The 16,110-nt window shown below is 51.9% G+C and overlaps 2 protein-coding genes across 2 annotated transcripts in view; both read right to left on the bottom strand.

Annotated features, from left to right (window-relative positions):
• The window catches only part of PHLDB3 (pleckstrin homology like domain family B member 3), a 20,204-nt gene extending 14,076 nt beyond the window's left edge, over window positions 1–6,128 (bottom strand). Inside the window, exons 1-9 of the mRNA XM_006759111.2 lie at window positions 6,118–6,128; window positions 5,911–6,046; window positions 5,012–5,194; window positions 4,758–4,895; window positions 1,954–2,082; window positions 1,631–1,795; window positions 627–737; window positions 431–514; window positions 7–99 (exon numbers count right to left, since the gene is read on the bottom strand). Coding sequence (XP_006759174.1) covers window positions 7–99; window positions 431–514; window positions 627–737; window positions 1,631–1,795; window positions 1,954–2,082; window positions 4,758–4,895; window positions 5,012–5,194; window positions 5,911–6,046; window positions 6,118–6,128 — 1,050 coding nt within the window. The remainder of the gene's footprint in view (window positions 1–6; window positions 100–430; window positions 515–626; window positions 738–1,630; window positions 1,796–1,953; window positions 2,083–4,757; window positions 4,896–5,011; window positions 5,195–5,910; window positions 6,047–6,117) is intronic.
• A 3,132-nt stretch (window positions 6,129–9,260) lies between these two features.
• ETHE1 (ethylmalonic encephalopathy 1) overlaps window positions 9,261–16,110 on the bottom strand; it is a gene marked incomplete at its 5' end in the record, with an annotated part of 11,850 nt that continues 5,000 nt past the window's right edge. The window contains 4 exons of the mRNA XM_006759110.2: window positions 9,261–9,433; window positions 10,301–10,417; window positions 10,987–11,076; window positions 12,758–12,887. Coding sequence (XP_006759173.1) covers window positions 9,381–9,433; window positions 10,301–10,417; window positions 10,987–11,076; window positions 12,758–12,887 — 390 coding nt within the window. The remainder of the gene's footprint in view (window positions 9,434–10,300; window positions 10,418–10,986; window positions 11,077–12,757; window positions 12,888–16,110) is intronic.

Raw genomic sequence — 16,110 nt, 5'->3', positions numbered from 1 at the left:
GTGCACGGAGAAGAGGCAGGAAGAGGCGGAGGCAGCTGTGTGCGCAGCAGGGTCCTGGAGCACCAGCAGCTGCCGGTCCGTCTTCTGCGTGAACAGGAGCTGTGGGGGAGGGTGACGATGAGCAGGAGCTGGAGTGACGCAGAGCACCCCAGTTCCAGGATGCTCTGGCCAAGGTCTCCAGCGCCAGCCCATTTCTCAGTGGAAAAAACGAAGGCCCAAAGTCACCAGAGGGCTGGAAGGTGGGCTTGCTGTCCAGTCTCCCAGCATGAGTGAGGACTGTGGGCAGACTGCCTGTTCCCTGAGGAGGAGGAGTTGGGGACCCAAATTCCTGAGGCCCACGGGCAAAAGGGATTAGAGGCCGAGAACCTGGCTCCCACGGGAGGAGGGGTGTGAGGGAGGAGGGGCTGACGGGTGCATGACATCCCCGTACCTTAGTGAGGGCCTGGCTGGGCTCAGAGAAGTCTCCGCCAGGGCTTCCCTGGAAGCAATTCAGCTCAAGCAGTCGGCTCCGTTCCTAGGGGAAGGCAACACATGACAGGCTGCCACACCTCCGAGGCAGAATGGGCTGCCTCAGGGAGGCGATGGATGCCCCAGGGAGGGGGGCAGGCGGACTGGGGGCCACCTACTTGTGTCAGGGCCTGAAGGGCCTCCTCCTTCTTCTGGCTCAGCCCCCGGCTCTCAGCTGCCATCTGTTCTCCCAGCGACTTCAGCTGCTCCTCCAACACCTGAATCCGGTGCTGCAGGACCCCCAGGACCCCCGTTACTCAGCTGCCCCAGCGTCCCCAGCAGCTCCCACAGAACCACCCCATAACAGAGACCCTGGGACCTGGGAGGGGCTGGGGGACTCAGAGTTAAGCTCCCTGGTGCCTTCTCCCCTTGGGGGCGTCCAGAGAGGGGATGGAGGATTTGATATACAGAGAGACCAAGGGACACTGAGACCCAGAGAGAGTCGCCAGAGAGAGAGAAAGGGACAAACAGAAAACAAACCGGAAGAGAGACAGGAAGAAGGACCCAGAAAGATCCCAAGAGACAGAGATGCAGAGAAAGAAGACAAGGCAGAAACAGCACGGAGGCGGACAGAGCTGTGTGAGACAGAGAAAAGGAAGAGGGAGACGGGAAAGACACCCAGACTCAGGGGTGGAGAACTCTGCCATCCAGAACTGCAGGAAGCTTTGTGTTAAGCAGAACCAGACACGTTGCTTTTCCCAGCGGCCTTAGTCAGCCCCTAGGACATGACGCGCCCAGAAAGGACTGGCGGGAGGTCTTTCTGGACTCGGATTTGACAGGCATGGAGCGTAGTGGTGAAGACCGAGCAGGTTCAAATCCCAGCTCTGACCTTGACAGACAGAGTGACCTTGGAAAAGGTTACATGAACACCCTGAACCTCAGTTTCTTCATTTATAAGATGGGGGGAAACAAGCTGTGCCGCCTAGGATTGCTGTAAGGATTCGATGACTAAATGCCCATGAAATGTCACTGTGTGCCCGGCACACAGTAAATGCTCAATAAACATCAGCTATTGTTGTTACTACTGCGAAGCGACACAGGTAGGAAACAGAGAAAGGGCCAGAAACGAGTGGAAAAGCCAGCGGGTGACGTGAGGGAGGCAGGCTAGTCCAGCCCAGCTCACCCTGTGCTGTGCCACGCTGGCCTGAAGCTCCTGGACCTTGGGGTCCGGCGCCCAGACGCCAGGGCCGTCCCGATGATCCTCCTCCTCCCGCCGGCTCTCCCGCTCCAGTTGCTGGAACTCCAGGTCCTCGTAGGCACGCTGGGCCACATCCAGCTGTTCCCTGATCTGTGGGCACAAATGCAAAAGGGCTGGACCCCCAGGGCTCAGGAGAGGAAGGGGCTGGGCCAGGACTCCTGGTCAAGGAGCACCCAGACTTGAGTCCTGGGGCTGGGGGGCTCTGGGGAGGAGGGTACTGAAGGCCTGTACTTCCACGGGGCCCTCACCTCCTGCACGCTCTGCAGAAGCCGCTCACGCTGGTCCTCTGGCTGTGAGTCCAGCCGCCCCTGGGCTTCTCGAAGTCTCTGGCGAAGACCCTCCACGCGCTCCCTCTCCTGGCTCAGCCGCCTCTGCTCCTGAAAGAAAAGCCAGGCTTGTAGTCTTCCCCTGAGCACAAGGGACAGACACGGGGGGCAGCAAGGGCCAGGCTGGATGGACCTCAGACCCCTCCCTGCCCGGGGACGGCTCCATGAGGGCAGGACCCCGTGTGTCTGGATCACTCTTGTACTGGCCTACCCAGAGTAGTAGGCATCATACAAACAGCTATTCAAGAAATGAATGAATGCAAAATATATCCATGCTGGGTGATTGATCCTGGGACCCAGAGGGGGGATGAGACCTGGTCCCTGGGCTCCAGGTGTGGACACAACCAGTTACCGCCTGAGGCAATGAGGGCCATGAAATGCAGAGACTGTGGGAACCCAGGGGGCGGGGCAATTTTATTGGGGTAACCCAAGGTTTCCTGGATGTAAGGACTTTAAGGTGAGCCTCAAAAATCAGAGAGCATTTAAGACCTGGGGAGCTAGAAGGGGCTGGAAGGGCATTTTGGGCAGAGGGAACAGCACGTTGTAAATTATGGAGTTGAAAAGTATGGGAAATTTAGGGGCAAACTCTGGTTGGGGAGGCAGAAGATGTGGTGGAGGAGAGACAGTGAGCACGGTGGGAGACCACAGTGGAAAGGCGGGCACAGCTCATGTCCAGTTTGGCCAACCAGGCTAAGGAGCCTTTATCTTGGGGCAATGGGGAGCCGTGGAAGGATTGAAAGGATCTCTGGGAGATGGATTCAAGGGGTAGACACCAGCTCCTTCATGAGTCCTCCAAGAATGAAGAGGAGACCTACACTGGGCCTGGGCAGTAGGGTTGCAAAGGAGACAGACTAGAGAGAGAGGATCAGGGAACAGTGAGGACCGGACATGGTGACTGATAGGCTTGGGTGTGCAGAGCAAGGTCCAGGACTCTGACCTGGTGACTGACTGAAGGGAGGGTGAGATAGGGACAATGTAGAAAAGGGCGTCGCTGAGGTCAGCTTTGGTTATGGTGACTGAGAAGGGCCAAGACTCCTGGATCTGAGGGAGGAGGGGCTGGGGACCTGGACTCCTGGGTCTGAGGAAGGAGGGGCTGGGGGCCTGGACTCCTGGGTCTGAGAGAGGAGGGGCTGGGGGCCTGGACCCCTGAGTCTGAGGGAGGAAGGAACCAGTATCTTAAGAAGCAGGACATGGGTCTAGATTACAGGAGGGAAATCAGGGCTGGAAGAAATATAGGCTTTTTGAGGGTAAATGAGGAGCCTGGACCCAGCTCAAAGAAATTACAACATATAAGATAAGGGCAAAGAGAAAAATTAATAGAATTACAAAGTTACCATTGTCTAAGCTATAATGTTAACCAGTCCAAGCAATGACTTTAGCATGGATGTTAAAGCCTTTAGGTAAACGATTATTAGGACGAGATCAGAGTGACCTCAGTGAGGTCTGGACAACCAGAGGTGACGCCCCCTGACCCGGCGTACAGGAAGAGCACGGGAATCTGATCAGCCTGGTCCTCTAACCCACCACCTGCTGCAGGAAGAGGAACACAGCAAAGGACACGGCCACATCCTGACCAAGGGACAGAGACCTGGTTTCTCTAAATAATATGGAAAACAGCAGTAGGTGGAGACTATTTGAAGTGAAACAACCCTTTGGGGACCTGATTCAAACAGCCAAGTGGCATTTTTGAGGCAACCTGGAAACATGAAAACTGGAAATAAAACAATATTAAATATGGAACTGCCATCTGACCCAGTGACCCCACTTCTAGGAAGATATCCTAAGAAACCCAAAATACCAGTCAGAAAGAATGCATGCAACCCTATGTTCATAGCAACACAATTTATAATAGCTAAGATCTGGACACAGCCCAAGTGCCCATCAGTAGATGAGTGGATAAACAGTGGTGGTACATTTACACCATGGAATACTATGCAGCAGTAAAAAAGAAGGATCTCTTATCTTTTGAGACAGCATGGAAGGACCTGGAGAGTATTATGATAAATTGTATTGTTTTTAATCTCAGTTTCCAATTGTATATTTCAAGTATGATATTTATATATTGATCAAAAGAAAAGCTCTGCCCTAGCTGGTTTGGCTCAGTGGATAGAGCGTTGGCCTGCAGACCAAAGTGTCCAGGGTTCGATTCCAGTCAAGGGCATGTACCTTGGTTGCAGGCTCCTCCCGGCCCAGGCCCTGGTCCGGGCTCCTGCAGGAGGGAACCAATCAATGTGTTTCTTTCACATCGATGTTTCTCTCTGTCTTTCTCTTTTCCACTCTCCCTAAAAATCAATGAAAAAAATATCCTCGGGTGAGGATTAACAAAATAATAATAATAATAATATGATGCCTGGAATGGGCTTTCAAAACTAGGGATGGGGAAGCAAATTGAGGGATATGAAACAGGAATGGGAGTTAATCACCGCTAAAGCTAGTAAGTGCCCCAATATGGCAGCCACCTGACTCTTCTTTTTTTGTTGGTTTAATGTTTTTCACAGTGTGGCAGTAAGAGCCCAAAGAGAGCGGGGCAAAGGAAGAGGCCCCAGCATCACGGTCAGGGAGGCAGGAGGCAGTAAGGAGCGGCTTCTGTTCCACCAAAGCCCCCCAGCCCAGCCCAAGGATCACCATTTGGGGAATAGGGGTAACCCTGGTCCTAGGAGCCCCTGATCCCAGGACCCCACCAGGAATACCCTTCTGACACGGAGGGAAACGGATGACAAACAGACCTGTTCCCGCTGCTCCCGGCTGCCCTGCTCCGTGTCCACCTGCTGCTCCAGCAGAGCCCGGAGCTGCTCCTCCTCCCGCCTGGCGGCCACGCGCTCCCCGGCCAGCTCACCCCGCAGCAGGGCCACCTCCACCTCCATCTGCGAACAGAAGGCAAGGGCTGGGGCCGGAGGGCTGGGGCGGGAGGCGCTGGAGGCCTGGAGTTGGATCCCCTGGGAGGAAAGGACTGGGAGACTCCCGGAGTCTGCAGCCTCACCTCGATCCTCAGCTCCTTCTTCTGGCGCTGTAGCTCCTTCACTCGCTGCTCCATCAGGGCCACTCGAGTCAGGGCCTCCAGCTGCTGCCCTCGAAGCCGCTGCGCCATCCCTCGCACCCCTTCCTTAGACGGGGTGGGTGTGGGGGGCATGGCTGGGATCTGTGCAGGAGGCGGGGCCTCCCCCTGATAGGAGAGGGTGTGTGTGGTCAGGTGGAGAGCCCCGGACCCCAGCGGTCATTAAACAGGTGTGTTCCCCACCTCATACCCCTCGGGGGTCTCCATGGCCTAATTCAGCCACCACACTTTTATTCAAGGGAGGGTGCAGGTCCGGTGACCACCCAGCCCTAGGGGCCCCCACAGTCCCAGAAGGGGGTACTGAGCCAAGCTAAGGAAGATGTTTGTTTTCCTCTAACCAGGTCCTATTCTCTGGGTGTCAAGCCCTCCTAGGCCCTGGATCTCTCTCTCTCTCCCCAGGTCTCTCTGAATCACACCCTACCCCCCCCCCACCGCACCCCCATTTCTCTGGGCTTCCTGTCTCCCGCTCAGTATCCATCCTCTGTCTCTGAATTGCTACTTCTCTTCCTCGGAGTATCTCCCCCTCAAGGCTTCTGTCTCTATTTCTGTTTCTCTGAGCATCTCGGCCCTGTTTCTGGGTCTCCGTCTCTGGGTCGCTCTCTCTCTGGCCTGCCCGTGCCCCTGACTCTTTGGGGTCTCTGCCATCTGGTCTCTGCACACAGGTCTCCAGGTGCCTGTCCCCGCCTCGGTCTGAGTCTCAGGAGTTTCCTAGCTCTGGGGCTCTCCCCGTCCCCGACCTCTGTCTGTCTGTCTCTCCATACCTGTCTCTCGCTGCCACTGTCCCCTGCCCGGGTCCCCCAGGTCCGGCCCTCCCGGCCCCTCACCGCGTCCCGGCTGCTCTCGGTGCTGCTGCCTTCTCCCACTTCTTCCTCTTCTTCCGCCTGCTGCTCAGCTCCTCGGCCGCTCGGAAGCTCCGCCGGGGCCTCAGAGATCCTAATAAATATCTTCTTCAAAGATTTGCTAAAAGAATTAAAGAAGGAACTAACCCGTGCTTGCCACAGTGTAAGCACTTGCTAGCTGTTATTACTAACAACACCGTCATTAGAGATATGCTCGAGGGGCTCATTGGCCCTAACACATCATTCAGGCCCGGCGTTCGGGGGCGGGGCCCAGGAGCTCCCAGCAGGCGAGACCTAAGAGTTCAAAGCATGCGACTGAGCATTCCGGAGCGTGGCTTGGCGTTTTAAGAGGCGGGATTCGCTGGCTCCCAGGGCGCCACGCCCCCGGAGGCGAGACCGAAATCTGAGTCCGGGTCCTAGCTCGCCCCCTATGGGTGTCTCCCTTACATCAGGTGTGGCGCCTTGTACCCTCCCAGCAGCCTCCCAGCCCCCCAGCCCTGGACAACCTCACAGCGACCCCATCTCCTTCTCCCTCGGGGACTCAGGAGTCCGGGCGTCCGTCCCCCGCCCTCCGGAGCCTCGTAGACTTGGCTCTGACCCCAACGCAGCGAGCGGCGCCCATGCCATCTCATCCAGGCACCCAGGAGTCGGGGCTCCTCATCTCCGTCTCCAAACCAGGAGTCTGAGCCCTCAGCTCCTCCTGGGAGCTAGATTCCCGAACTCCAGCCTCCTCTGGCCCCGCAGACCCAGGAAGCCCAGCCTCCAGCCCCCTGCTGCCCGGCACCCCGACCCCCTCACCAGCTCAGGATTCGGCGCGCTCCCCTCTGCACTCTGGGCGCTGTTGTTACTGCCTGCGAAACAGGTGGCTGGGCAGAGGGAGGGGAGACTGCCTCCAGCGCCCCCATTCCTGCCCTGGGAGGGCCAGGTGTCTTGGTCACATTTGAATAAATGCCTCCCTAATGCCCAGACTCTGGGAATCCTGAAAGGAAGAAGGGAATGCAGATCGGGGCCTCTCCCCTCTAATGAGCCCTTTAGAAGGGCCCTGACCGGTTTGGGGAGCTTGGGCAAGGGTAGGGGGGTGCCCTGAGCTGAGTCAGAGACCATCCGGGAAACAGGGGGAAGTGTGCCCCCTCCTCTCCATCCCCCCCCCCTCCACTTTGCTATGGGGTGGAAGAGGGAGGTTAAAGGTGCATGGGCCAGACCCTTTCCTCTCTGGGCAAAAACAGGAAAACAACTGGTGGGTGAGAAAGTATGATTGGATGTCAGGAGCTGTCCTAACACTTCGTACACACGTTATGTTAATTTAATGTCACCCTCACAGCAACCTAGTGAGGAAGCAGTGTCTAGCTCCACTTTATAGTTGGGGAAACTGAGGCTGAGAGGGAGAAGTGGACCCAAAGGCTATACACCTTGTTAATGGCAGCGCCAGATAGGTTCTCTGGCAGGTCTGTGGTCTCAACCATTAGGCATCCTGTCCCTCCAAGCCAGGAAGTGGCTGGAAGGTCATTCCACATGATAGTGACAATAATAGTTAACACTCATCCTCATCGCCCAAGATTCTATGGAAACTACTTTGGAGGTCGTGGGGAAGCATAATAACCTCCATCTTGGGTAAAAACTGCTCTTTAAAATTTTAACCCTGCTATTCTGGCTTCATAAACATTTGCTTGCTTTAATAGGGAAAATGAGACTACTCCCCATTCCAGAGAGGCCATAAAATATGCCCCAGACAGAGTTGTCAGTGCTGGCGCCAGGCCAGGCCTTGAGAGATGGTCTCACGGCCCTGTCCCAGCACACAGGACTTTTTCTCAGAAGGTCCGGAAGTCTCATTCCAAATTTGGAAGACAAAGAGCTGAAAAACATACAAATTGAAAAGACTTCCACATATGGGCCCCAGAATTTGAGAAGCAAGAGATCCTCTGGACCTGCTAGCGCTAGCGAAAATGAACAGGACTCCAAATTAATTTGGCTTATTGATTAAGGCGTCTTCTGATTTACAATATAACAGTGGCGGTGGATGTCGCAGCTACGGGGTGCAGGGTGTGGCAATCCTGGTACTCTGGGGGCCGAGGACAAATCAATGGGCATGGTTAGGGTGGGCATTCTATGGCTGCTGACATCCATTGTGCTGACAAAAGTTCTATGGCTTTTATGGAAAACCTTGACCTTAAGGGAGAGAACCAAGATGGCGGCATAGGTAAACGCCTGTGCTTGCTGCCTCCCACAACCACATCAAAATTACAACTAAAATACAGAGCAACTATCATCCAGAACCACCAGAAAGCTGGCTGAGTGGAAGTCCTACAACCAGAGAAGTAAAGAAGAAAGCACACTGGGCCCGGTCTTTATGCCAAAACAATAAGGATGGCTGCTTCTTTATAAAACTAGGAGAACAGAATGGCCGAGTCATATGAGTTTAACTTATTGGAGAGCGAGGGTCTTCAGAGCTCCCATCCTGTCCGGCTACAGCACTTACCACCGGAGTTGGTAAACTAAGGCCTGAGCCAAAAATGGTTGAAATAACTGAAAAAAGTTCAACAGAAGAATAATGTTTTGTTAAAATCACATAAAATTCTAATGCTGAGGACTGTAAATAAAGCTTTATTGTAACACATAAAAGGGTGGGGGGGTGAGGGGGGAGAAAACCTTGACCTTAAAACAATTTCCCAGAGACTCATCAGCTCAATTTCAAAAGATTAAGAAATCTGCTTCTTTCCACCTATAGTTTACAACAGATGAGCATCCACTGCTTGTCACTGGAACACAGGAGTCAGCCTGTGTCCATCACACAGATTAGATTTCCTGGGCATCTTAAATAACTGAGCACTTAAATTGCAAATGTCAACTTCTCATTGTGGCTCCTCTTGTCAAGCTTATTTTTAAGTCTGATATCAACTATTTCTCCTGGATCCCATATCTTACAATGCTAACATTTTCATTAAAAAAAAAATCTTAATCTTCCTTTAAAAAAAAATAGTGGTTAACACTGTGCCAAGTACCTCACACACATGGACCCATTTTACAGATGAGAAAGTTGAGGCCTGGAGAAGAGAATTACCTCATCCTGGGTCTCACAGAGGGAAATGGCTTGAACGCAGCACGGTGTTCTCATCCACGGAGCGAGAAGCCCTGCCCAGAGATCTGTTTGCTTCTGCCCTCGTGAGTTAGAACATCTCCTCCTCTGGGCTCTCCGGACCTTCACCCTGCCCTACTCTCTGGTCTCTCCAGGGACCAGAACTAACCCCCCCTCCAAGCACCTCCACCCAGAAGCCCAAATGGTTCCCCCAGAAAACAGACAGAAGTCAGATTCACAGCAAAAATATTTTATTTTTTTATTTAAGAAGTTTGAGGGCGGGTGGGGGAGGGGAAGAGGAGAGAAGCTCCAGTGCTGGCACCTCTCCCCTCACCCCATCTAGTGCATTTTTAATGGCTATGAGCACCTGACAGCGATAACGTCAGGAAGGGGGGGTCTGGACCCCACAGCGCATGTTAGCTGGAACAGCAACGTCTGAAAGGAAGAAACCAAGGGTGAAACCAAGGGGTCCCAGGAGGTGCCCTCCCCTCAAGCTTAAATGGGACCCGGAAATCCTAAAGGCCTTCGGCTTTGGAAAACTGGAGTTGTAGCCCTGAGCCTCCTCCTCCCTCCGACCCAGGAGTCCAGCCTCCAGCCCCTCCTCCCTCAGACCCAAGAATCCAGGCCCCCAGCCCCTCCTCCCTCAGACCCAGGAGTCCAGCCCCCAGCCCCTGCTCCCTCAGACCCAGGAATCCAGGCCCCCAGGCCCTCCTCCCTCAGACTCAGGCGTCCAGATCCCCAGCCCCTCCTCCCTCAGACCCAGGGGTCCAGACCCCTAGCCTCCTCCTCCCTCAGACCCAGGAGTCCAGGCCCCAGCCCCTACTCCCGCAGACCCAGGAGTCCAGCCCCCAGCCCCTGCTCCCTCAGACCCAGGAATCCAGGCCCCCAGGCCCTCCTCCCTCAGACTCAGGCGTCCAGATCCCCAGCCCCTCCTCCCTCAGACCCAGGGGTCCAGACCCCTAGCCTCCTCCTCCCTCAGACCCAGGAGTCCAGGCCCCAGCCCCTACTCCCGCAGACCCAGGAGTCCAGCCCCCAGCCCCTGCTCCCTCAGACCCAGGAATCCAGGCCCCCAGGCCCTCCTCCCTCAGACTCAGGCGTCCAGATCCCCAGCCCCTCCTCCCTCAGACCCAGGGGTCCAGACCCCTAGCCTCCTCCTCCCTCAGACCCAGGAGTCCAGGCCCCAGCCCCTACTCCCGCAGACCCAGGAGTCCAGCCCCCAGCCCCTCCTCCCTCAGACCCAGGAGTCCAGGCCCCCAGGCCCTCCTCCCTCAGACCCAGGAGTCCAGGTTCCCAAGTGCTCACCTATCTGCTGAGGCTTTGGCAAGTTCAGGTTGTCCATGACCTTGACAAACTCCTCACAGCTGAGGGTGAGTCGAGGGTTCAAAGTCCGCTCCTCCTCCACAGTGGACACCGTGAGTCCTAGTGGCCAAGAGAGGGAGGGGTAGGAATGTCCATTCTTTGATGCCTCAGGCCTCTCAGGACTACATTTCCCAGGAGGCTTTGGGGTGCCTCTCTGGCCTGGAATGTTTCTGAAACTGCTATCCCTCCTCAACAGGCAATATGGGAAATGTAATTTCTCACAGTTCCCTAACAGTGGTTCTCAACCTGTGGGTCGCGACCATCGGAAAACACATATAGCATCACAGATATTTACATGACGAGTCATAACAGTAGCAAAATTACAGTTATGAAGTAGCAACGAAAATAATTTTATGGTTGGGGGTCACCACCACATGAGGAACTGTATTAAAGGGTCGCGGCATCAGGAAGGTTGAGAACCACTGGAAAGAGGTCCCAGGAAAACCCACGCGCCCCAGAATTCTAGGAGTTGTGGTTTCTACATCCACACTCAGTACACATAAGCACATGACCGAGCTTCGGCCAGAGGAGTCTCGGGGGATGGCAGTCCCATGCCCCAGAGGATCGGTGCTCCCTGTCAAACAGCAGTAAATGATGTAGGTCCCACACTCCCTCCAGGAAGCCCTCACCATGGTAATCATGGGCCGGGTAGATCAGACAGTCTCCTGGGAGCGTGAAGATCTTTTCGTGGACTGAGCGGTACAAGGTCTTGGCACAGCCTGGGGAGGGAAAGCTCAGGGGTCAGTGGGTCAAGAGGACAAGAAAGAGAGGCCCCTTAACCGCTCCCCTTAAGAAAAGGATGGGAGGTAGCTAAAACCTCTCCCTCCTTTCCTGCCGGTACCCCTTTATCTAGGAAGAGCAGGAGCGGGAAGGGTATTCGAGGCAGGTGGAACAGCGTGGACAAGTAACTGGGGAATGGAGAAAAATCAGCATGGCTGTAGACGAGGCTGGGAGGAGACCCTGAAGCACCACGGGACGGGGCCTCGCTCGGGGATGACAAGAAAGGGCCGGGCGGGGAAGATGGCAGACACTGAGGGCATGGGGCCATGAGGAGAATGGCGCCATGGTTCCAACAAGGAGCCCTGCGTCCCCAGCTGGGGCAGGGGAAACCTCTCTGGAATGTTCTTCCACCTTTCATCGCAGCCTAAATCCTCCCATTTCATAACTGCTTTGGGAGTGGATAGAGAGAATAGGAGCCTCAGAGACAAAGACAGAGACGGAGGTGGAGGGAAAAGGAGGGGAGAGGAAGAAAGTTACCCAGGGCCAGCTCAACGCGGCTGTTTTTCCCATCTCATCCAGTTTCGCCCTCCTCCCAAAAGGCAGCCAGATCCACCCAATCTACTGTCAACCCCACATTCTCTCTCTCTCTCTCACACACACACACACACACACTCAAAGATCAGCCAAACCCTGAGGTTCTGAAACCCCCTTTCCACAGTGAAACTTCTGAATCTAAGTTCCCCCAGAAGCCAAACCCGAAGGTGACACAGCCCCCAAGCAATCAGAGCAGCTAAACTCGAATCAAACCCCGCATGCCTCCCGCCCCCGCCACACCTCCAGCAGCTAAACCCCTTATGAGGTTTTAAAATATGTTCATAAACTCTTCAACACTCTAAAAAAATATACGTGAATTCCTTTCACCTTGATTTAGTGGTTTGGATAAGGGACTTGCATCTCATACATAGGTTATTGCAGAAATGACAGAATTAACTTAGGAGACTAGGACATTTTAAAAAATTAGGCGCTCTCTCTCTCTCTCTCTCTCTCTCTCTCTCTCTCTCTCTCATATTATCCCCTTAGAGGGAATCCGGCTGCCATGTTGCCATGACATTACTTAGCCCCACAAGAAGTCCACTCGGGGAGGAACTGAGGACACCTGCCCACAGCCAGGGCCAGCTGGCCAGCCATTTGAGTGAGCCCTAGTGGCCAAGAGAGGGAGGGGTCTGAGCCTCAGGGAAGCAGATCCTCCAGCCCCAGGCGAGCCTTCAGATGACTGAAGCCCAGGCCCATAGCATGACCGCAACCTCATGGGAGACCCTGAGCCCAAACCACCCAGCTAAGCTGCCCGAGTCCACACTCTCAGACGCTCTGTGAGATAATAAGTGTTCATCACTGTTTTAAGCCACTTGGTTCTGGAGTAATTTCTTTCACAGCAACAGATAATTAACACACCCTGGAATCTAACTGTCCCCTAACAGCCAAACTCCTCAACCTAACTGTTCTCTGACCTGCTAACCCCTGAATCTAACTCTCCCCCCTCCACTCCGGCAGCTAAATGCCTTGAGTTTAACCCTGACTCCCTAAAAGTTGAACACTCATTCATTCATTCATTCTGATACTTAAAACCCTGGTGCACACATAACCATACTAAGACCTCAGGTTGAGGAAAGGGGCCTGGACCTTGCTGGAAGTCCGTCCGCCCACACCCTCGGATGAGCAGGGCATCTCCAGTGAAGGCCATGCTGTGATCGTCCAGGACGAAGGTGACACAGCCCGGGGTGTGGCCAGGGCTGGCCCGGATCTCCAAGGCCTGCCAGGGAGGGAAAGTACAGACAGTCACCAAGAAGCCAATGGGCTGCCCTGGTGGTGAATCTGACCCCAGGAGCCCCCACCCACCCCAGGGTCACCTCTAGATTACCTGTTTTGTAAAAAATTAAGTTAGATTTCTAGGCTCAAACCTCACACCAGCATAAACTCCAAATGAATTACAGGCAAGAAAATAAACCATAAAACTGTGACAGCCACAAAAGTACAAATGAATATATGACCTCTGGTTAGGGAAGAACATGCAAATCTGATCCCTAAAGTCATACATCATTATGGAAAAGATCAATGGTTTGACTTAATTCAGGTTGAAGTCTTGCACTGCCAAAAACATCCTCAACAAAATTTAAAGGGAACAAACAAGCTGGGGACTATATTTGCAACACATATACCACACGGTCAGTATACTTCATATCCAAACAGTTCTTGTAAATCAATAAGAAAAAGATAAACATACTAATATAAATATAGAATACTAACAAGTCATTAAAATAAAATTTAACAATAATATACACAAACTAGAGGCCCGGTGCACAAAATTCATGTGGGGGGTGGGGGGAGGAGTAGGGGGGTCCCTCAACCCGGCCTGCACCCTATCGCAGTCCAGGAGCCCTCAGGGGATGTCTGACTGACAGCTCCTGCATTGAGCATATGCCCCCTGGTGGTCAGTGCGCATCATAGCGAACTGTCATTCCACCATTCAGTTGATTTGCGTAATAGCCTTTTATTCTACAGGATATTTAATGACACAAAAATATGTTTAATATCCAGTAAGTGCAAAAAGCAGGTTACAGAGCCACTATACAGTGTCATATTTTAAGAATTAATTAACTCTAAATATATAGTTTGTTCTTTAGACTTTTCCTACACCATCCTTTTTTATTTATTGATGAGGCGGGGGGGGGAGAGGGGGAAGAAAAAGAAACAACAACAAAAATCAATTTGTTGTTCCATTTGTTTATGCATTCATTGGTTGATTCTTTATTTAAATATATTTTTATTTATTTCAGAGAGGAAGGAAGAGGGAGACAAGGGAGAGACAGACAGAAACATCAATGATGAGAGAGAATTCTCGACCAGCTGATTCCTGCACGCCCTCTACTGGGGATCCAGCACAACCTGGGCATTCACTGGTTGATGCTTGTATGTGTCTTGACTGGGGATCGAACCCCCAACATTGGCGTACCGGACAACACTCCAACCAACTGAACTGCCCAGGCAGTGCTTATATAAACCTTTTTTTAGTAAATAGTGAACATGCAACTTTATAATTAAAATAAAACACAAAATTCAGGATATACTACATATCTAAACATAAAAAAATTAAAATTCTGGAAATATATATAGAAGAATATGTATATAAAATCTTGAGGTAGGAAAGGTTTTTCTAAGCATGACAGGAAATTCATAGGCCATAAGAAAAAATAGTAACAGATGTGGCCACATAGTTTAACTTCACTATAGAAAAGAACAAAATCAGAGTTAAAAGACTAAAAAGAACTCCAGAGACAGGTAGCAGCATGTATAAGAAAGTATTATAAAGTGTGAATAGCCATAACATATAAACAGCTCCTAAGCATCAATAAGAACCCCCAAAAGAAAATGGGCAAAAGAAAAAACAGGAATTCATGGGAAAGGAAACAAATAGTCAAAAACATATGAAAAGATGTTTGCTCTCCCTTAAAAGGAAGGGGGAGAGTTAAATTTTTAAAAATATATATTTTATTGGTTTTTTTACAGAGAGGAAGGGACAGGGATAGAGAGTTAGAAACATCCATGAGAGAGAAATATCGATCAGCTGCCTCCTGCACGCCCCCTACTGGGGATGTGCCCACAACCAAGGTCCATGCCCTTGACCGGAATCAAACCTGGGACCCTTCAGTCCACAGGCCGACCCTCTATCCACTGAGCCAAACTGGTTAGGGCTAAATTTTACCCACTGAGCCAAGGGCTAAATTTTAAAATCTTTATTTTTCACCTACCAGACTGGCAACTGTCAGTTACTCAGGGTGTTTGAGGAAAGCCCTCACATTTCCTGGGATGTGGGTATAACTCATACAGTCCTGTTAGAGGACAAGTTAGCAGTGTCCGTCATCTCAAATGTGCACGCTCTCTGATCTACCAAAGCCACTTCTAATACTGCCGTTAAGAATCCTGGATACAGAAATGCCAGCCTAGGAGTCCTTGTTACTTAAATCCCCACACTTAATTTAGAGAAGCAATTGTCAGGAAAAAAATATGACCCTAATGATCTAACTTCTGAAACTACTTCCTCAGCTAAATCCCACTCTTAAAAGGGATCAGTGCAAACCCCCAGCTGACGCACCTTGCAGTTCCTCTGGCTCACACTGCCCCCTGGTGGCAAGTAAGCTCTTGGCTTCTTTCCCTCGGTCTGTGTCTTCTTTTGCTCCAGTTTTCAGGTGTTTGATCTCGGTATAACTATGCATGTTTTCTACTCAAAAACCCAAAATGTCATTTCCCATTGTGGCTAAATACTCTGAGCCTCCATCAGCTAAACCTTTTGTAATTGATTTTTTTTTGAGAGGGAGGAAGGGAGAGAAAGAGAAAAAAGAATCAATGTGAGATAGTTATCGCAATTGGTTGCCTGTTGTACACACCCAGACCAGAGATCAAACCCACAACCTAGGTATGTGCCCTGACCAGGAATCGAACCCAAGACCTTCCAGTGCACAGGACAACATTCCAACCAACTGAGCCACACCAGCGAGCTAAACCTTCTTTTTTGTGGAAACAATATGAAGTGATGGATGGATAGAGGCGGAAGATGTAACATTTTTTCAACTTCTCTGTGTGCTTCAAATTTTTCATAAAATATTGGGGGATAACAGACTTGTTCCACACTTCAAATATTTAATTCCAAACAGGAGAAAGCACAGAAATCCTTACGTGGGCCGCGAGATGACTACCCATTCCCTGTCTGCCCCAAACCATTAAGTCAGAATTTCGAAAGGGGGACCTGGGAAACCAGTGTCTTGTGCAGCACCCCTCTCGATCAACAAGTTTAACAGAAAAGAGTAACTTTCTGAATCGACCACCCCTCGTGAGAGAGAGATAAAATGTTCAAGTCTCAATGACTGCTTATTAAAACAGAAAATTCATTTTACAATGAAATCATCCAAATTTGGCCCACTGAGTGTAAACGTACAACCAATTAAAAAAACTACTAGGGCCCGGTCCGTGTGGCTCAG

Source organism: Myotis davidii, unplaced genomic scaffold, assembly GCF_000327345.1.
Source record: "Myotis davidii unplaced genomic scaffold, ASM32734v1 scaffold896, whole genome shotgun sequence".
Taxonomy (NCBI): Eukaryota; Metazoa; Chordata; class Mammalia; order Chiroptera; family Vespertilionidae; genus Myotis; species Myotis davidii.
Note: the sequence above shows the minus strand (reverse complement) of the source record. Positions and strands in the feature narration are given on the sequence as shown.